Here is a 22,654-nt window from a genome sequence, read left to right on the forward strand (position 1 = left end):
ACTACTCTTTTGGGGTTGCTCTGTGGCATGAAATTAATGGGAAAAAAGTTTTATTTTTCCATAAATACATGTGCATTTATTCTCTTGATTGGATTGTATGTCAGCAGAACCTCAAACCGTCCTTGAACTTGACAAATTAAGTACAGACGCCTAAAAAATTAAGTGCAGTACTTTTACTTTTGTATTTTGTTAAGTTCCACCACTAAAAATATGAAACAGAAAATGTAATACCTTGAATAAGTCACATAAGGTACTCGCATCACTTGATCTTGATGATGATTCAACTTTACTGGATAAACAAGTCCAGATATTCAGATTTCTGGACATGGCCGGGTGGTGGTTACTGCCTGGCATTCATCACATGGTTTCACATCTCCATCCAAGACCCACACACACGGTTCAACCTTTCCATGTGTTTGCTTTCCCAGAACAAGGCCGCATTCCTGTGTGGGCATCATTTATTATGAATGGATTTGTGCATCTGAAATGAAACCAGCAGCCTGACTGTTTAACTCCCATATCAGCCCAAAGGTCAGAGAGACATTTCCACTGAGAACTCACAGCATTGTATTAAAAGCTGCCGTTGTAATGAACAGTGCAAATAGCAGTTTATATTACCCATTGTGGCATTGACTGAATTATGCATCTTTCACAAAGTTTAAAATCTAACATAATGCAACAAATCCTTTCACTTATCATACACACAGTTTCAAATACATGAGATTCAACCGGACTTTTGCGGTGAAAGGTCAATAACTTATTTTGACCTTGTATTTTTCTATGTTTGAGAACTAATTACAAAACAGACCCTGACAGAGATGCCCCGACAGACGCACAGCCGCATACCAAAACAGAATAATTATGTAAACTTCACCACGTCTAAAGAGCGAACAGAGACAAGGGGAAAACGTAAGCGTTCTGAGAGTAAGGGAGTGGAGAGGACAGGAGAAGAGGAAACTTGCCGAGGACTTTGTAAAGTAAAAAGCTAGTTGGTGTGCGTTGCAGTTTTGTGTAAAGGTGCATTGGTGGAAAATGAGAAAATATGTGGTGGAAAGTGGCATGTGACGATCTTGAAATGGTCCGTATCCTTTTTTTTGTGAGGACTGGAACTAAACATAGAATACTTTGAGGAACTGAGTGAACAACAGAGCAAAAATCTGACCCAATGTTAAAAAAAAACAACGGTTTCATTAGTCTTGATTCCAGTTTGTGGTTCACCGGGTTAAATGTCTGTATTTCTTTGAATTTACGTGACAAAAAAAACACAGAATCTTAAAATGTGGCACCTGTTAGTGGGATAAAGTATTGTTTGTTAGTGAGATAAAGTACTGTGTAGTGAGATAAAAGTATTTACTCCTGCTCTCCTCAGCGATTTTCATTTATTGGAAAACTTATACTCATATTAAATCTTATCTTGTGTATAATATAATAAGAGGTTATGCACAGACATCCTTTTATTTGAAAACTGAGCGAGTGGCAGAACTATAGGCAGCCAACTGTCACGAACGGCAGAACGGGCCAAATACGGGAAAAAAACAGTCTTTAATAGTACAAACAGTAAATATAAAGTTACTGGTGTCAAGACAACAAGGGGAGATACTTAGGAATCAGAATCAAAACCGCTCGAATGCTGGGGGTAACAGGGCAACACAGACAATCTCGCACCGAACAAAGGAAAACCAACACCTAAAATACTACACCCAGTGATTAGCAATGAGATACAGCGGTGAGTGAGCTGAGAGACAAAAGGGGCGGTGACCAGAGGGTGAACAAGAAGGGAGGAGGAAACGAAGAGGAGCCGAGATAAAAGACTGTGTAAAACATGACAAAATATATAACACCAGATCAGACAGTGATCATGACACCAACATGTTTTGTTTTGTTTTTTTCAGCGAATAATCAAATGAACTTGTACAGTAGATCCTCCGTTGTCGCTCCGACTGTGCAGAGCTCATCTCGTTTGTGATCGGCGGAGATTTGGGACACTTCAATTGGCCTCACAACACTTCATTTCCTCAACGAACGGACTCAGAAACCTCTTATGAATGGAAAGAAATGTAATCACTTCAACTGTGTGCGTGATGCTGCGTTCCTATTTCCTGCTTTTCTACAACTGAAAATATCCTTTGCAAATCCTCGCCGCTAAAATTCCGAATGCTGTGATGTCATGACCTCTATTGTGTGGAGATCTCTTTTAAGATGTGTGTTAACCTTCACATTAGCATTTGGTGATTGGCACTGCCTGAATGGTGCGCGGCCCTCTCAGTGGTCCCTGAAACTCGCCATTCCTTCGCCCCATTCAAGCCCCGCCATACTCTCCTAATTACCTCTTTATTCAGTCCCACCAGCAGGCCGGGAATTCTGGGAAAACCCACTCATTAGGAGAAACACAACGGTTCGGGGACCACTTCTAGCATAAGCGCTGGTCCACTTTGGAAGCAGAAGCACAACAGACTTTGGAGTGTCCCTGTGGAGGCTGCGTTATTGCAAAGGATTGTGGGACGGAAAAGTCTAATACGTTGCACCTGAATGGATCCAATCATGCTCGTGGTTTATTATCATTCATTCAAAGAGTGGAAGAGGGTTTAAGGCACTAATGAGGCAATTGGCATTCCTGTGGAGTTTCAGGAAAGCCCACAGACCAAAACAGCGAGTCACGAAAGGAGCCGTTTGAAAATACTGACGATTAATGATTGAAATATGTTCATGGAGTCATATTGCCGGCCTGCTGTCCCTCCTGCATGTATCGGTCTGATGTAGCGTTAGAAGAAGACATCAGTACAACCTGAAACGCTTCAATGATTTGTTTTCTGTTTTTCTGAAGGGGAAGGACATTCAGCAAATTGTCAGCACCGGGATCGAACTCGTGGTTTCAATGGTAGAGGAATCTTGAGAATCATCAACCTTTAAGTGCTATCAAATGGAATATCAATAGTTTATCAGGTTATCTTAAGTCAGGGGTGTCCAATCTTGTTTTGCCGAGGGCCACATTTTGAATCTTACACGGAGCAGAGGGCCACAAACAACCCGGCAATGTCGAATTTGAAGGAAGTGAATCATTCGAATTTGGCTTTTGACATTGTTCCGATGCCTCCACCTTTAATAAGACCTGGAAGATTAATATTAGGTTTGTATAACATCACAATGCTTGAATTTGTCAATTTTTACAGCAAAATGTGCTACTTTTTGTTGTTTGGACCAACTTAGCAGGAAGCTGGTGGGCCAACAATATTGATCTGAGGGCTGCATTTGGCCCCCGGGCCGCAGTTTGAACGTGCCTGTCTTATGTCTTATATTTGTCAGTGCGTTCACTTAACCTCAATGAAAGGCTGCGATGGGTGTGGCGTTCACATTTGTGAGGTTGTCCTGTTGTTAGCGAGCCGTTCCTCTGTCACATTTAGCCACAATAACAGTCACCGTTACACAACTTCAACAATGGCACTTCTGATTCTGTCGAGGGGCGTGAAGCAGGATGAATACTAACACTGGTGCACAATCCAGTCTATGTTTGCTCCGTTTTTAAATCAGGCTGAAGGTTGGCGAGGAGTGAACAACAGGCGTTAGCTTCTGTCACTCATCTGTCACATGACCACACAGAGAGCTAAAGGGAAAGTTAACCAGGGGCTGGAAACACAGCAGCATTATCCAGATTACACAGACGATGCCCATAACAACAGATGATGTAATCGAGTCATTTTAATGGCTCAGGCGGCCGTGATTTGGTTAAATATTGTGCAATCTGATTTTACTTACACCACATTTGACTAACAACACAAACACAGTAATGTTCAAAATTATATCACAGCTGTTTCTATGTAGTTTAACAAGCATGATTTTTACATAATGAGTTTTACTGTGGGGCATTCTGCATAATTATGTGTACTTTTATTATTCAAATTCACATTGGTTCTGATCAGATGTGGGCAACATTAGATTAGATTAGATTCAACTTTATTGTCATTGCACAGAGTACAGGTACTAAGACAACGAAATGCAGTTAGCATCAACCAGAAGTGCAAAACAGCAGTTAAAAGTGCAGAGTATGTAAAGTGAATCAGTGAATAAATACAGAATGTACGTACTTATTCGTATTCATACTTATCGTTTTTTAGACAATAATAAACCTCCCATATCCAAATGTCACTTGCTGCCTGTTAATCTCTGTAATTGAGTAAAGATGAAGTGGCTGTGATGAGAAAGACCAGAGAGAGTCTGGGTGTGATTTATAGTGCAGTATAACAGAGCGCTTAGGTCCGAGTGGGCGGAGTCTCAGAGGACACACACACGCCTCCATCTTCAGTATGAGGACCCTCCACCGAGAATTGGGTTAGGGTTAGGGTTACCCTAACTCTAACCCAAGAAACGAGAAAAATCCACAGGGAAATGGAAGGTCGACCCCTCTGAGCATAAATGTGTGGTACATCTGCTGTAAGTTCACAGAAGTCAGGACAACCTGGAGAGAAAAGGGGCTGAAAGCTCCATGTTCACACAGTATGAATGTTACTCGTATTCTCCGTAATTAAATTTTTGGCAATGAACGCACAATTTTACACACATGGCTGTTAAAAATACAAAGCAGGCGCCTTAAAAAACTACACTCTTGAATTATGATTATTATATTATATTATTGAGCTATGTCTAAAACTAAGTCATTTAATTCCACACACATGTCCACAGAAGGGAATAACACCCCTCTGAGTGTGTTGTTTTGAGTAAGTTTTTGGCTTTTATGGGAGGGATCAAAGAGGACACGCCTGTTTTCTGAAGCCCCGCCTCTGTGTTGCTGTTGATGACGTTCACAGACACAGGATCACATGTTAACGCTCCTGAAGACAGAGGCAGGTGTCAGGCCCCAGAGGAAGTTTGTTTTACAGCAGGAGCAGCGTGGTTCACATGTTCACCAGATCACAGCCATCTGGACTGGGGGCCCCTGGGGCCCCGTGTGTGCCCAGGTCCACAGGCCGGGTCTGTGGTCACATGAGTGTAGGCTGACAAACAAGGACATATTTGTCCATGGCATGGAAACAAGGAAGAGACAGACGATGAACTATATATATATATATATATATATATATATATATATATATATATATATATATATATATATATATATATATACTACTACTACAATTTATTTATAATCAAAAGCCGCTACACAAGCTGCTACACAAGTGTAACTGAGTTATTAGCTGCTAAAATACAGCAGGTTTATTTTAATTTTGGTGAGTCTTTGTTTAAAAGTGTTTTGACTGCTGTTTTTTAATTAATGATTCATTCAGAATCCATTTGTTATTGCTGTTGCCACTGAAATATTATCTTCTCCAAGTTAATGTTATAGTATTACAGTATTTTCTATGACTTTACATATATTTAAAGTAGCTCAGTTTTTCCAACCTCAGGTAATGTGGGTTGGAGACGCTGGCTCCACATGGATCTACGTTATAGAGGCTTAATTCAAACTTGACTTTCTGCAGACACAGTGTGAGGCAGACGCTCTGTGCCAGGCCAGGATTAGGACCAGGATGTAGCCGGCTTCACTGCTGTGTCTGAGCTGACACAACTCAAGAGAAAGAGCAGGAGCTTCAGCAGTGGCATCAGTGAGAAGAACACTGTGTTCTCACATGACGGACACTGACAGCTCCTGAAGCTCATGTGAAGTCAGAGTCCAGGGTTTGAATTTACAGTAAAGTTCTAAAGTGCAGAAGACAAACAAGTGAAGTCTGGTATAACTGCATCTCAGTCATCAGAGCTAACCCAGATTTATGACAAGCAGGAGAAACAAATGTTTATGTTTCGACAAATAATCTCTGTCCCTGAGATTAGTACATCGTACTCAGACATGAAAACAATCTTCTAATTTTCCCTCATCATCAGACCAATTATCGGTGCAGGCTGTGCATTAAATCTCCTCTTTAACAGTTTTTTCTAGTTACTTAAATAAATTGTTATATATTGTTGTATATTTATTTTTGGTCATTGCAGTATTATTTTTCACACTAAAATGGCAATTCCCCTCATTTGTGTTTCCTTGACATGAATATGTCTCATTATAAATAATACTTACATATAGTCAAATAATACATTAGCCAGTCATTTGCTTGTATAATAATAATAATAATAATAATAATAATAATAACTTTTATTTATATAGCGCTTTTCAGTGACCCAAAGACGCTGAACATAATAAAAAAGGGGGGGTATTTACAGACAGGGGGGGACAACAAGTACAATACACATTAATATACAGATAAAATGAACAAGACAGAAGAAGTAGAGAGAAAATGATGGGGATGTAACAGGGGGTAGAAGAGTAGGCAATGGGGTAGAGGAGGCTAGGGGTAGGGGAGGTCATAGGCTTGGGTGAAGAGGTATGTTTTTAGGCGGGATTTGAATGTTGTGAGTGAGGGAGAGTGGCGGACAGGTTGGGGGAGGGAGTTCCAGAGTCGGGGTGCTGTTCGGGAGAATGCTCTGTCGCCAAAAGTTTTGAGTCGGGATGTTGGTGCAGTCAGGGTGAGAGAGGAGGAGGATCGGAGAGCTGGGGTGGGGCGGTGGGGGATGAGGAGGTCAGACAGGTAGGGGGGGGCAAGGTGGTGAACAGCTTTGAAGGTGAGGAGGAGTATTTTAAAGTTTATGCGCTGCTTGATGGGGAGCCAATGGAGAGAGCGGAGAACGGGAGTGATGTGATCACGGGACCGGGTGTGGGTGAGGAGGCGGGCAGCGGAGTTTTGGACCATTTGGAGTCTATGGAGGGAATGGGAGGAGATGCCAGTGAGGAGGGAGTTGCAGTAGTCGAGGCGGGAGGAGATGAAGGCATGGATGAGGGATTCAGCAGCGGGAAGGGTGAGGCAGTGTCGGATTTTGGCGATGCGGCGGAGGTGGAAGTATGAGGTCTTGACGATGTGGCTGACATGGGGAGTGAAGGAGAGGGTGGGGTCCATGATGACACCGAGATTGCGTACCAGGGTAGAGGGGGTGATGGTCGAGGTGTCGATGCTGAGTGAAAAGGGACCAGTTTTATTGAGAGTGGATTTGGTGCCAATGAGGAAGAGCTCTGTTTTGTCACTGTTCAGTTTGAGGAAGTTGAGAGTGAGCCATGATTTTATTGTAGAGATGCAGGTTTCAATGTGGCTGAGGGGAGGGTTTTGGGTGGATTTGGTGGTGAGGTATATCTGGGTGTCGTCAGCGTAGCAGTGAAAGTCCAGGTTGAGTTGGCGGAGGATGTGACCAAGGGGGAAGATGTAGCAGATGAAGAGGAGGGGGCCGAGGACTGAGCCCTGGGGGACCCCCTGCGTTACTGGGGAGAGGGTGGATGAGTGACCGGAGAGGGAAATGAACTCTTGCCTGTTGGTGAGGTAGGATGTGAGCCAGTCAAGTGCAGAGCCCTCAACACCCAGTTGGCGCAGCCTTTGTAGGAGGATGGAATGGTTTATAGTGTCAAAGGCTGCGCTGAGGTCTAGTAGTAACAGGATGTTGAGGGGCCCGGAGTCTGCAGAGGTGAGGAGATCGTTGAGTACTTTGACCAGGGCTGTTTCAGTGCTGTGAAGTGGGCGGAAGCCAGATTGGAGGGGTTCATAGAGGTTGTTTGACTGGAGGTGGGTGTGAAGTTGGGCGGCGACGATGCGTTCCAGCGTTTTTGAGAGGAACGGCAGGTTGGAGATGGGGCGGTAGTTGGAGAGGTTGGCGGAGTCTAGGGTGGGTTTTTTGAGGATGGGGGTGATGGAGGCCAGTTTGTAGATGGAAGGAACATGGCCGAGGGATAAAGACTGGTTGAAGAGGGTGGTGAGATGGGGGATGAGAGCAGGGAGGCAGGCCTTGGTTAGAGTCGTTGGGAGGGGGTCGAGAGAGCAGGTGGTGGTTTTGGAAGCGGTGTTGAGGTCTATGATATGAGAGGAGTTAACAGAGGAGAAGGTGGTGAGGGGAGGGAAGGGTGGGTGGTCAGGGAGAGGGGGGGGGCAGGGGTGGGGGTGGTGATGGAGTTAATGGAGACGGCAGTCATGGAGCTGTTGATTTTGGAAATTTTGTCATTGAAGGCAAGGAGGAAAGAGTTGCAGAGGTCAGGGGAGGAGGGTGGAGTGATGTCCGGTGGCTGGAGCAGCTTGTTGACGGTGGAGAACAGGGTGCGAGGGCTCCGGTGGGAGCTGTTGATGAGGGTGGAGAGGTGGGCAGATTTTTGGCGGCTTGGAGAGCGTCACGGTAGGAGGAGATGTGTAATTTGAAAGCTTTGGCGTGGACGGTGAGGCGGGTTCTTTTGAGGAGTCGTTCGAGTTGGCGGCCAGTCTGCTTCATGGTGCGGAGTTCAGGGGTGTACCATGTATGAGACGGAGGAGGTTTTCCAGGGGGCTAGGGAGTCAAGGGAGTCGGAGAGGGTGGTGTTGAGCATGACAGCATAGTCGTCGGGGGAAGAGGGGGGGGGGGAGTCAGGGGGGAAAGCAGAGGATATGAGCTGGGAGAGCGTGAGGGGGTTGACTGACTTGATATTGCGGTAGGTGATGGTGCGTTTTTTGGGGTTGTGGGGCGAGGGTAGGGGGGCGGAGAAAAGGATGCAGAGATGATCAGAGAGTGGGAAGGGGAGGGGGTGGGGCTTAGATATGGGTAGGAGAGAGGAACAGACTAAGTCCAGAGTGTGGCCTTTGGTATGGGTGGGGAAGTCAATATGTTGGGTGAGATGGAAGCAGTCCAGGAGAGAGAGGAAGTCGGATGTCAGTGGGGCGTTGGGGCAGTCAATGTGGATGTTGAAGTCACCAGTGAGTAGGAGGCGGGCAGAGAGAGAGGATGCAATGGTGAGGAGTTCAGACAATTCAGTGAGGAAAGAGGGGTGGGGCTTTGGGGGACGATAGATCAGGATAGCGGTGATAGAGTTGGGGAGGGAGAAGGCGAGGTATTCAAATGATGAGATGGATGGAAGGTTGAGGTTCAGTTCAGTGATGGATGTAGATTTTTTATGAATAACAGCAAGACCTCCCCCACGCCCGGAGAGGCGGGGTTTGGCAGTGTAAGTGTAGTTGGAGGGAGTGGCTTGGTTGAGAGCATAGAAGTCCAGGGGCTGTTGCCATGTTTCACAGAGGAGAAGCAGATCAATGTTATTGTCCAGTAGCAGTTCAGATATAACAGGTGATTTGTTGGAGAGGGAGCGGCAGTTCAGCAGTGCAAGGGAGATGGATGGGGGCGCGGAGATGGATGGGGGCGCAGGGGTGGGGGGGCGGAGGTTGCTGAGGTTGGCAGTGCGGCAGGTGGGGGTGACGGGGGGGCGAAAACTAGTCCAGAGTGAGGGGATAGGTGAGCCGTCGTTGGAGTGTTGGTTATGGGAGAGACCAGAGCCCCGGTGGATGTAGCGGGGCCGGCGAAGGATCCCAGCTGAGCTAGCTGCAGAGGCAGCAGCAGCTGGGAGACGGTGGTTATGGTTGAGGAGGTGAAGGTCAGCAGCGGTGTAGGTGAGTAGGCGAGAAGTTGGTGGAGCGGTGGCCTGGAGGCGCGGGAGTGATAGTCCAAGGAGGAGATGGAACGTAGCAGCAGATGAGAGTAATCCAGTTAGAATGTTGGCGGTAGCTAGAGGCTGGTTAACTAGAAGCTGGTGGGCAGAGAGTTGTGAAAAAGCAGCAGTGGACCGGGTGTTGAAGCTGGTGGAGTGAGTGGCGTTGGTTGCCCCAGACCTTGTCTGCACGGCAGGGTATATTTTACAGTTGGCCCCAATGATACACTGTTTAAAACACTGAACATGAGCGCAACAAAGAAAAACAGCTGAAAGTCATGTTTTGGTTCCTGTCCGGGCCATGTGTTCCTGAGCTCATTCTCAAGTTCCTCTTTCTTTCCTCTTTGTCCTTTACACACACTTTATGACCTCCTGTGTGGGGCCCCTCTGTGCATTTAGGGACAAACTACATGTATCTGCGCGACATTGACGTATGGTGAAGGAAGACCAAGACTTTGTGCAAAAATATCACAGATTATAATTAGTATAAACACACTCACACTCAGCGTTTAGCTCAGAAACAGCCATACATCACTGTCTGCTCTGGTACTGCATGTGCCGTGCTCTACACTCTGTGCCACAGAGCTGTAATCTGTAAATGAAAAGATAGTTGTTTCACACACATAAGGAAGAAATACACACACTCAAATCCCAGAATGTTGTGTTCCCTTAAAGTGGTAGTGGGAAATAAATTAAACATAAATCATAGGCTATAAAAACATGTGAAATAAACATGCACGGACATTCAATCTAACCAATACAGTCATTTGTTGTTGTTGTTGTTTTTTTTTGTTTTTTTTATGGCAGTTTTTTTGAGTTTTTCTAAATTTGTTACATTTGAGCCCAGCCGACAGTTTCCGGGTGTTGAATAAATCCGGCAATTATATTCTGAGATGAGCTTTCACAATAAATCTTCTGGCTTAATGGAGTTGTTATTAGAAATGAATGTCACATACAAATGAATTATGAAGCCAATCCATAACGAGCAGGAACAATTGTATTATATGCGATACAAGGCTGCCCTCTACTGGGGGCCCATGGTACTCTAGCTGCCTCTGGGACAGTCTCGGGTGCTGAAGGCTTGTCATAACTAAAGACTGCTCTGAAAAACAAATAAATCATGCTCAAAACCTGAGACATTTAACAAATTAAACGTGTTGTCAGGTGTAATTATTTGAAAAAAAAATCATAACTATTGTATGACTTAAATGGACTTTGGCCCTTGTTTCCAATCAGGTTGCTAAGTAACCTGGAATGTGGAATTACCTTCACCTATGTCATATTTGTTGGCCATGTCAAACCAGAAGTGACATGATACATTTCATTTAAATTGCCTTATTTGAGAAAAAACACCAAAATCTTTGGTAAAATCTTGTATCATATTCCCTTTGTTTTAGTGTAGTCTAATGTGTCATATGGTCTTCAAAGGTTTAGAAACAGTTATTGATGCGCTGCCATTATTTCACTCAAACATCCTGCTATAATAGGGTAAAGTGGGATCGTTTGAAAAGTCTATTATATGATCATTAAAACAGGCTTCTGAGGATTTTTAGCAACTATGTTTTGCCTCTTACATTTTAGACTAGACCCGTGATGTGGCACATTCCTGGGGTTCAGATTCCTCAGTGTGTTATTTGGGGACTTTTGACCATTCAAAAGTCAGCCGATGATATTCTGTTTTGGATTGCTAATGCTATGGAAACAGTGCTATATGTTTATTCCTCTAAAACCCATGGACAGGCTGATAAGAATAGGCTATTATTTACTTATAACATTATTGTATGGACAGCTATGATACAGTTTTCATAGTCCAGATGACACATGCAGCTCGCCGTGATCGTATAGTGGTCAGTACTCTGCGTTGTGGTCGCAGCAACCCCGGTTCGACTCCGGGTCACGGCAGAAAAGCGTGCGCTGTTTTTTTTATTACATTGCCGTTGGAATACTTGTGACTCGAGAAATTCCCATGTTTTAGAGCTGAACTGAGGCTCTAAATTGCATAATGTTCCTTTATTAGACAATAACCGCAGCACGGTGTGAAGTGTAGTGCACAGGGTTCGCCTGCAGGGGGCAGTCACACCTCACCTTCACGAGGGGGAGGAGAAACAAACACAACATGAACACGTGTAGAAGCTTTATGTGGATTCTCCTTCCACACACATCAGCAGTGTGTCTCTGAGGACATGCTGTGGGTGATTTATGCTTCTGTTATGTCTGCCTTTAGTCCAGGTTTATAATTGTTTGAGATTGATGCTTTCTTTCGTTGGTTGATTTTGACGTCAGTGCTCCGAGGCCCCGCCCCCCTCTCCATATGCAGCAGTGAAAGCTGAAAGATAATCCGCGTGATCAGCCCGCAGGACGCGCACTGGAGTTTCTCACATGCATTTATGGATCTGAATGCGGGAAAACCTGGGACTGCAATAACCGCGCTACATGTTCACGACGCGGGAGAACAATGTTGCCGGTCATCGCAGCTGAACCAGCGGCTGGAAGTCTGTTATTGGAGCTAAGAATGGGACATCCACAGTTGTTCTGCGGTTGAGTTCATTGTTCTGGTCCTATGGTCCTTGACGTGGCGCCCCGGGGAAGATGATGTTGAGCCGATTTAAAAGCGGCAGCATCAAGACTCTGGAGCGGGAATACAGCTGCACCGTGAGGCTGCTGGACGACACAGAATACACATGCAGCATCCAGGTCAGGCACCTGTGCACCACTGTGCACACTGCACACCTCTGCACACCGCTGTACACCTCTGTACACCACTGTGTGATGTTTGCATGAGGAGCAGTGTAACCTCTGCTCGTTGTGTGCATGTGATTCTGTTGCTTGCAGTTTTCCTTAGATCTTCTATGAATAATGCACAGAGGTGTCGTGTTGCCATCTGTGACTGTGAGAGTTTGTCTGTCACAAAACAAATGGGCTTGTTTAAACAACTTTTCATTTTTGAAGATGGAATAAGGTAAATTGTAGGCCTACTCGTTTCTTATAGGCCTACAGCCTGTCTCCATCAGCCTCTGGATCTCCTCTCCTCACCATCATGTCTGGATGGGACTAAAACGCAAATAGCTTGTGCTCAAACTCTCAAGAATAGGATTTAATTAAGTAAAAATATGTTTTGTTCAGAGCCCTATGGGGGCAGCAAGATCAGCCCTCAACACTTGTGACATAATAGAACTAACTCTTCATATGAACATCAAACATGGTCCTGGACACTGTGTGGACTGTGGCTTCCCTGAACTGCCCACACAGCAAACAGTCTTGAAGGAAATGGTGACAGAGCGACACATATCAACTGTAAGAAAGAGGAAACTACAGTACTACTACAGTACTACTACAGTACTACTACAGTACTACTAACTACTTCGGTCATATCACCAGGGCCTAAAATCTCTGCAGGGATTAATTGTGTCAAGAGACATGGAGTGACAACATGTGGAAGGGGAAGTGGAGTCTGGAGGAAGCTGCAGACATGATCCCAAACCACAGAAATGAGGATGGAAACTGGGAAGGCAAATTGGTTCATTTTGGTGATGTCTGTAGGTCTGGCATTATGTGTGCTCTCCTCTTTGTTTGAGGTGTATTTGTCCTGGTTAAGATCCACAAAGCTTTTTATGGGAAAGTGCTGGGAGAGGGTCAGTTGTGGACTTGAGCATATTTGGGACGGCCGTTTCCCTGGTGACTCCAGTTACTGTGGTATAGCTTCAGTTTGTAAAGACCCTGCGAAAACTTTGCCCCGTCTCATTTATTTCCTTCACACACCTGTTTCTGGGTCAGAAGTAAGACACTTCTTATTGTCTTGGCTGCCAGATTTGAGTGCCAAAGTTTATCTTTAATCAATAAACCTCATTTGTCTCAAACCACTAAATAGTTTGTGGGGGGGGGGAAATAGCCAAATGGGGAGGTGGTGTCCTCACTTGCTTCCAAAACATATTGAAGTATTCTCCAGTCCTGCCATGAGGATGCACCCTTTGTTATCCAGAGCTCTGCAGCGCTTTGACCCGGTCGTCATATGCAGTTGGGATTATTTTCCCCTACAAGATGTTTATTATGTAACGATAGCAAGAGGATTATGGGAAATGAGCAGTTTTTAGAAAATGCTCGAAAACGTTCCACTGTCACTAAATCCAATGACTTCATTTGCAAACTCCACAATTGTTTTGGGTGGAAAAAAGATTAACACTGGTGTTGAGGGGAGAGGTTTAAAGAAGACATATGCATTAAATTATAACATGTGTACATCATGACATTTTGTTTACCTAAAATGTTTTTTGTGGCATTTCTCCGCAAGCAGCAGATTTAAATAATTGTATTGGCGACATGTTGTAACCTATGACCCGGAGTAGGCGGGGATAGGGGTTGGTCAAAATGTAAATTAACACTTGAATTAAATGAACAGGGCAATAAAGGATTACTCAAACATGCCTGTCAATCAAAATGGAACTTTGTGTGAGCTAATGACGAGGTCCCATGATTAAAATCTCATAAAATGTTTATTATTTGAATTGCATCTTAGGTTTGGGTGTTGAAAGCAGAGAAGTAAATCACATGAATCCCCAGATATTTGTTTTTGCTGTTGGATGAACTCTTCTACATTCTACATCAAAGTCTCCAACAGATCCGCAATAATATTCCTGATTTTAGTATAATTGTTGTTTTCTTTCTTTACACACTTAAGCGAGAACATTCTTGAAACATGTGATTATACTAAATCATGAATGTGTAATGTTAAATATATTATAGTCACCACCTGATTACACTGGCAGAGTTAAAGGCCCTGATGAGGGGCTCAGCACAGGCCTGTGTGTGGAGACTGGAGTTAGTGACTGAACTAGTAACTCTTGGAAACTCAGCGCTCAAGTTACATGGCTCATTGCCTTAAGAAAAAGTCCTGGTCTCATCATAGTTTTGCAAGACCAGAATACTCTCTCTTCAAGTAATTAGACGCTCAGATCCAGATTAAATGAGCTTTAACTCACAGATGTGTCCCTGTCTTCATCTTTCTGTAGAATCCAGTGCTGGTTTCAACAAATGCAAAAAGGTGTAAATGTGGCTCTGGTTTTATGTCATACTGTGGGTTTCTGAAGACTCAAATTTCCAACAAAATGGACAATCAGAGTTGATTCAGTGATGTATCTTTTCACCAGCGTGGATTTACAATTGCATTCAGGCGATGCAGGTTTGAATAGCTTTCCACTGTCTTTTAGATTCCAGTTTATAGTCCTGTAAAAGCATAGAAAACCAGCAATGAGACAATACATTTGTGTTATTTTCTTTATTTGTCCTCCCGCTCTCATGGACATTTCATAAGTTCATCCTGGTGTCCCACCTCAGCACTGCAGTGCCAGAGCAACCCCCTATCCCGTCCCCAGGGCCAAACAAAGGACTCTTTGAGCTGTGCTCCTTTGTGTGGGAAGGAGAGCCTTTCGTGCCGCTCTGTGCTTAAACTGCTGTCGGTGTATTGGCGTGGGTCCTGTCTGAAAGCACCGAAGCACAGTCTCAACAATCTGTTCTTAGAATTAGTCATGATGAAAAATATTATTTTGGAGCTTATATGAAACCCAGTTCAATAAGTGTGAACTGTTCACACTTCTGTTTTGCGGATTAGAACAAAGATGTTCAAAAATGCAATCATGAGCTCAACCTTATACTTGCTGAATATTGTGCTAAACAATGTATACTGAATGTATACATTGCAATACCTTACCTAATACCCAATGTATACCTTCACTAATCCCAAAGTATTAGGATACATGACGTTAAATATGTATTCTTCATTAAAGCATTTGGTGGGAGCTGATGGCCTCTTTGAATTTAAAACATTAGTGCTTTCATGTTCACTCAGCAGTTACCTGGGTAACAATAACAAATACCCACAAATACATTTACACACGTGTAAATCTGATTTTACGAAGCTCAAAAACGGTTGGTTATTGAATATTTGTGCACTTGGTCTGTTCAATCCACAGCGTGACGCGAAGGGCCAGTACTTGTTTGACTTGATCTGCCTCCACCTCAACCTGTTGGAGAAAGACTACTTTGGCATCAGATACGTGGATCCAGACAAGCAGCGGGTGAGACGCACTTCACAGACGCAGCGTCTGCATCGGAACAGATTGTTACATTCATTATTCATTTACAGACAATTGTGAGCGTGTGTCAGAGGGGCTGAATTATTTCGGACTGAATAACTAATTAGAAGTACAGCGATTTGATTTGTAAAATGTTTTATACTCTTGTCGACAACACCTTAGTTGAGCCTTTTGCAGAGGAGAGGCACCGTGGGAGGTGCTGTTTTTCACCTCCGACGCTTCATACTTGGCATCACACCATACATGCTGAAGGCCAACACGGCAACATCATCTGTGAAAAGCAGAGATGAGAGATATACGTGGAAAGGAACAGATGCAGCTCTGTTAAAAAAGTCCCAGCATGCACTGTAGGGACGGGCCTGTAAAGGGGATAATACTGTATATCTGTCAAAATCATCTACACACGTTTAAGCATCACTACTTTACTTTGATTTAAAAACATGTCCACTTTCGAAATGAGACAAAAACAACAACAATGAACAGGGTTATTATAGTTTTGACTTTATTAGTAGAAAATATTGACTAAAATAATGTGTGAAAACATTTAGTTATACATTGAATTGAAGGGTGTACATTATCTGCCAACATTTATTTCATCTTTTGTTTTTTACAGCACTGGTTGGAATTACCCAAATCAATTGCAAAGCAGCTGAAATGTAAGTTCTACGATGTTTGCACAGTCCGTGTCACTCTTTTGTGTCGTTAAATGTAGTTTGAGCAGATTTACAGTAGTAATGGCACAAATGTCTTCGTGTGCTTTTATCACAAGAAGCACATCCATAGAGTTAGATATGCAAAATCAAAATTGTTACAGAAATAGTAGTTTAAGGTCTAAGAATAATGTATGAGTCTATGGAACGTGGTTAACTTGCATTTCCATGCTCGTTGCTCCCTAACCTGATGGTGTTTGGCTCCTCCAGCTCAGCCCTCGTTCACCATGTGTCTCAGAGTCAAGTTCTACCCTCCGGAGCCCGCTGCTCTCAGAGAGGAAATCACACGGTATGTCAATCACCACAGCACACACATGGCAACGAGCACAACACATCATTTAATGCTTGAGTGTACTTAGAGTTTCATAAAAGACATCGGTGGCTGTAAACAATTCATGCAACTGATTTAGACTCTGGAACATGCAGGTTAGATTTTCACATTAATGGGAGGAAAACTAAGCTGCCAATTCATCAGTAGATGACAGATGAGACTACATATCTTTGCCAACTTTAATGGTGACACTGAAATACTCAACCTGCTGCTTTAGAATTGATTCAAGCTCTAACCTCCTGCTTTTGCAGATATCTTGTCTTCCTCCAAATCAAGAGAGATCTGTACCACGGCCGGCTGCTGTGCAAAAGCTCAGAGGCAGCCATGTTGGCTGCCCACATCCTACAGGGTATGAATACTCTCTGCAGTCATTTAAACTGTCCCCAATCTCTTTGAGTTGAAGCTTCAGAATAACAGAATGAGCTGTCACACGATCACTCCACACTGACACTTACATTAGAACCGTGAAGACCAACGAGTAGAACGTGAGTCCAAGTCCATGAGCAGAGCTTTGATTAGCATCAAAGTCATTGTAGAGCTGTGTAGAGCATCCAAGTGCTGCTTTTATTGTTAAAACACTACTACTTTCCGGACATTAACACATTGTGTTCTCAAGTGCTGTCTGACAATGCAAAGACTGTAACAACATGCAATTTGATTTGATCTCAGTGTTTGTTACGGCAGCTCGAAATACACAATGAAGTGCATACGCTCAAAACAAGATACAGATGAAGACATTTATAATGAATAATGATTTTAAATAATAAGTCAACGAATATAACAGTGCTAACACAAACGCATATTATTTATTTATACAGCTATATTTAGAATAGATTTGTTTATTTGTCTTGCAGATTACATACACATTTGAAATGTGGAATGGAATTCCCAGGCTGCAATGTGAAAGCAGCTGTACATGTGACATTGTTTCTGTTTCCTCAGCTGAAATAGGTGATTACGACCCCGGGAAACATCCTGATGGCTACAGCTCCAAATTCCAGTTCTTCCCCAAACACTCGGAGAAGCTGGAGCGGCGCATCACAGAGATTCACAAAACTGAACTCTGGTTAGTGCCACATCCACTCTCACCCCAGCAGCATTCAACATGATTCATCATCATAATAATAATAATAATAATAATAATAATAATAACTATTGTGTGTATATGTGTCATACTTTTCGCTCCGTGAGGTTCAAATTGAGGATGGACATGGGAACTGTGTTTTAAAGTACCCTACTCTGGTTCCCTCTAGTGGTTATTTCACTTTAGGTCTTTCTTCTCAATATTTTCAAACATTTTGAGCTCATATGTTCCATGTAACATTCCAAACGAATTAAAATAAAATGTATGTGTTGTTGTGTAAAATACTTATGGATAATAGGAATCTCATTTCTAAAGATGCTCTGGTGTTTCTCTAGTGGACAGACGCCTGAAACATCCGAGAGGAACTTTCTTCAGAAAGCCCAGATGTTGGAGACCTATGGTGTGGATCCACACCCCTGTCTGGTAGGAGCGTGCTCCCTGAGAAATGCCTCCTGTCCACTCACCCATACAGTATATGATGTCACTGATGTCACTGACTTTCTGTAGGATCTATATGGAAACTCCGCCTTCCTCGCCTTCACGCCATTTGGCTTTGTGGTTCTTCAGGGGAATAGGAGAGTTCACTTTCTGAAGTGGTAAACTTTGACACTTTACAGACAATTCATTACATACAATAAACAATATCTGATATTTGAGTGACTTACAATAGACTACTCTATTTACTCCACTCTTTTATTAATTTTATCGTAACTAAGACGGAACATTAATACCAATCTTAAACTAAAATGTGTATGTAAAGCTGTAAATGATTTATTTTTGCAACCCACTTTAGTCTAGACTCACCTGTTGACAACACATTGTCTAATATGGATTTAAAGGACAGATATTTTCACATAGTACAATATTTCATACCACAAGGTGCAGTAGTTTGTCATGTTGGTCTCGACAGGAAGGAGGTGACCAAGCTGAAATTTGAAGGCAAGACGTTCTTCGTACATGCTCATCAGAAGGAGGTGAGCCTCAGGCACTGGCCTCTGATACGACTGTAGCTCTGTGTTCACTGCATCTTTTCACCTAGGACAGAAAGAGCATGTTGACATACTTCGCCTCCACCCCAGAGGCCTGCAAACATCTGTGGAAGTGCGGGGTGGAGCACCAGGCCTTCTACAAGTGAGGACAACCTATAATATTCAGATTTCTTTGTCTGCTTCTAGTCATTTTATAGTCACTGTTACCGTGTGTAACCAAAATGTGGGGAGGTATATGAATTCCAAATGTTCCACTATATTTGCTACTGACAATAAGCAACCACAGCATCCTCATGTTGCTGCACAAATCTCTATTTTTGGATGCATCCAAGGAAATCCAAGCCAAAATCAGGGATGATTTATCCACTACACAGGACTTGTACACACCTTACCTTATGAATGTGTCTTCCTCTGCTCTGTGGCTGAATAACCTTTGCTTGTGTCCTCCGTCAGGTTGGAGAGGTCCAGTCAGGTGAGAACCGTGTCCAGTAGCAATCTGTTCTTCAAAGGAAGCCGTTTTCGCTACAGGTAATTTTAACAACATCATTATCAGTGCAAGCATTTTCTTGTAACGCACATTATGTTTTAACAAATAAGGCACGTACAGACACTTTCTTCATAGGACTTACTTCCTCCACATTAATGCCGAGTGTGCACTTCTGTTTGACAGTGGACGGGTGGCTAAAGAGGTGATGGAGCAGAGTGCCAAAATAAAACGTGATCCACCAGAAATACACAGGTGCGGTCGAGGCTGCTTAAACCTCTGTTTCACATAATGAGCTGCACACATTAATCATAATGTATTGTCTGTATTCAGACCTGGCCTAGTGCCAAGCAGAAGTTGTCCCTCCATCACACACGGCCCTCGCCTCAGCAGTGTGCCTCGTACAAGGAGGAGAGCTGTGCACATATCCATCATGGAGGGTAAGACGGCTTTACAACCAGTTAAAACATATTCTACAGGATGAAGAAAACCATTGAATTCCATTGTAGTATCGGTGCTTTCCCACACTCACGGTGGTGTTCAAAGGAGAGCCATTTGGCTCCGTCTGAGCTTCTGCTCCGGGGCCAGGTGTGTGTGTCACTCACTGAGGCAGAGAGGACTGAAAGTGCTGCTATCCGAGCCTCCCCCCAGCATGGAGGCTGAATATCTTGGAGTAGTATAAATACTCCAACCTAAAATAGCGAGGGTCTACCTCTCCATGTATGGAGCTACTGTGGGCGGGTCTAATCCAGGCCTAGTCTTCTCAGTCTGGTGCTAGTTTAGAGCGCAGCCGCTTGACCTCTCGCTCTGTTGCATTTTCTGACCTAATTTTTTTGGAGAGACTGCGGCCTGGACTGGCCTTTGAAAGCATCAGGAAGGATTTGAACACATAGCAGCCATGGTCAAGTGTTTGATCCGTATCACCACCCGGGTGAATGTGCACCTGCGCATGATCAACCACTGCTATCGCGATGTGAAGGTCAGAGTGCTCAGCCTGGGGCCCCGTTTGCTGGGGAAGGCTCTTGGTGTTCTCCCTCTGTACCCTGCTCTGACGGGGCAGGAGTCGTCCGGTACATCCCCCCTCCCCAGCACCCCACTTCCATGCACTCAGCCTCAGAGCAGCAGTGCTCCAGGTAAAGTCTTTGCTAAGCTGTTATTTGAGCTGTGGTATAAAGTGGTGCAGTGTGCGTGCGGTGCAGATTTTGAGGAGAACTTGTAAAATATTGCTTAATTGACAAAGATTTGAGCTAAGATTAGATTAATTTAGCCTTTATTGTCCCAGTGGGGAAATTGGTCCTTTGCATTTGGCCCATCCTTCAATGCCTCTGGGGCATCTCCTCAGGACTCTGGAGCAGTGGTCGCTACCCGGGGGCCCATCTCCGGATCCTGAGCTTGGTTTGGTCAGAACTATCTTCACTGGAGGATGATGTTTTGGGTCTTACTAATGCGACATTAGAACAGTACAACACATCATTATTTACATTGTCAACACAGAGCGATCATTACAGAATAGATGACACTTCCTCAGTACTTCATAAGGTGTAAATATGTTGTATTATCAGAGTGGTGAGGGCCAAAGTCTTTATACATTTAATGTTGCTGTTCTAATGCAAAGAAATATACAATATTACTGTAATATCAATATTAACTCACAACAAGTTCATGGCTGATGGCAACTTTTCTTAATCCAGAGATACTGATGGTCAATAAACCCTGACAATATTTTCCTACAATATGTAGAACATATTCGGATTCTTTTGGCCGATCTCAAAGTCTCTAAGGCTCTGATAGTGTTTTGGAGAAGTTACAGAACTCTGTGGTGTATTGTTGAGCCCATTAATGAAAACCTAGTTTCTAATAGATTATACAACTGTGTACATTTTATGGCTTATAGCTTGGTAGTGTAGTTGGGGCATAAAGTGTCTCTGTGGGATACAAGCTATATATATATGACCTATGCACTAATATATATATTTGATCAATTATTTTAATTTACTGTATCTAACAAACTGTACCATATAATTTATAGAGGGACTTAACACTGACAGGGGAGAGTATGTATTAAATAACATTTTGTATTTTCCTTCTTAACTGTCTGTGTAGGTCTGGAGTCATTGCGGGACAGTGCCCACTCCACTCCGGTGCGTTCAGTGTCCCACGGAGAGTCGTTCATCCCACGTTCTCGAAGTCATGCCGCTGACGGCGCTGCTGGGCTGGCTGTCCTTTCAGATCAGACCTACAGCCCTTCAGAGAGTGTCCCGCCCACCCCTGTGTCCGAACACAGCATGGACGTGCCTGTGTCCCGCAACAGTAATGGAACCCCTTGCAGCATTGAGGAGGAGCGGGAGTCTGAGGCCGGGACCCCTCTAGGAGAGGGTCCTGTGTTGGGTGAGGAGACTGAGCAGAGCGAGCCTATTCTGAGTGAGGTGGAACAGGCCAATAAGTTTGTACTGAGTGTGTTGCGCCTCCTGCTGGTCACCATCAGCCTGCTGCTCGTCTTGTTGCTCCTTCTCATTATCCTCACCGAGTCAGACCTGGACATTACTTTTCTGCGGGACATCCGGCAAACCCCCGAATTCCAACAATTCCATTATGAGTACTTCTGCCCTCTGCGGCGCTGGGCTGCCTGTAAGATGCGCTGGGTGGGCTCGCTGCTCATTAAGGATGTGTGAAACTGTTTGCTGGAGACGTTGAACTCTAGAGCAGAAGCGCCTCTTCTAAGGCTTGGACCCTCCATTCAAACTGGAGGACATTGCCTCTTCTTTTAGCCTCATCCGGTTATTTATGGGATTATCACTCATTTCAGGTATTTTTAAAAACTCAAATAACTGGATTTAAACAGTTTCTTTGAAGAAACTGGTTCACATCATTAGAAGCTATTTATTTTTTATTGTAATATTTAAAATTCTGTATATTTTGTTGGGAAGTAATATAATTGTCTGAATGCGAATGGGTTAAGTTAATGGATGTGTTGGGTTGCGGTAAGTCAGTGTTTAAAGAAATGGTTGGGCCATAGATCAATACAAATATTTTTATATTACAGGCTTTTATCTGTACACTAGTATTTTTATATCACATATAATTAACCCATTTAGTGTCTGTCTTCAATGCACTGTAATCTCTACTGTAATGTTTACACAACACAGTTGTGTAACAGAGGGATATTTCTTCATTTCAACTCAGTTGAGCAGATAGATAGAAGATAGAAGGTAAAGAGACAAGATGAGATATAAAGATGGACACGGTGATGATGCCTTTTGGAGAGATGACTGTTGTTGTTGTTATTATTTTTATTATTATTATGTGGGTTGCTTCGTAGTACAAAGTTATTTAAATTTGATAAAACTCTGAAATAGTTGGCCTGGGTTAGAGTGGCTGTAATGCCAGATGCTTGAAAGATTCACAGCACTAGAAGTTTCTTCAGATCTGATCTAATTAGTGTGTAAAACGATGTTTACGCTTGATTTAATGTCTGTATTTAGAAGCTAGTTTTGGTAA

General features: G+C 43.5%; 1 protein-coding gene and 1 non-coding gene across 2 annotated transcripts; both read left to right on the forward strand.

The window, feature by feature from the left end:
• Positions 1–11,299: 11,299 nt before the first annotated feature.
• On the forward strand, positions 11,300–11,371 carry trnah-gug (transfer RNA histidin (anticodon GUG)). Its single transcript has one exon. It is a non-coding gene; the product is annotated as a tRNA-His (tRNA).
• A 366-nt stretch (positions 11,372–11,737) lies between these two features.
• LOC140348927 (FERM domain-containing protein 5-like) lies at positions 11,738–22,275 on the forward strand. Its single transcript, XM_072435091.1, has 14 exons — positions 11,738–12,163; positions 15,436–15,540; positions 16,172–16,214; positions 16,479–16,557; positions 16,851–16,948; positions 17,542–17,665; positions 18,019–18,106; positions 18,191–18,279; positions 18,594–18,657; positions 18,723–18,814; positions 19,126–19,200; positions 19,343–19,411; positions 19,490–19,596; positions 21,260–22,275. Exons 1-14 carry the CDS (start codon positions 12,059–12,061, stop codon positions 21,826–21,828), a joined length of 1,707 nt encoding a protein of 568 aa, XP_072291192.1. The 5' UTR covers positions 11,738–12,058; the 3' UTR covers positions 21,829–22,275.
• Positions 22,276–22,654: the final 379 nt, after the last annotated feature.

Source organism: Eucyclogobius newberryi, unplaced genomic scaffold, assembly GCF_026437365.1.
Source record: "Eucyclogobius newberryi isolate DKJ021-1_F unplaced genomic scaffold, fEucNew1.0.hap1 SCAF_7, whole genome shotgun sequence".
Lineage (NCBI taxonomy): Eukaryota > Metazoa > Chordata > Actinopteri > Gobiiformes > Gobiidae > Eucyclogobius > Eucyclogobius newberryi.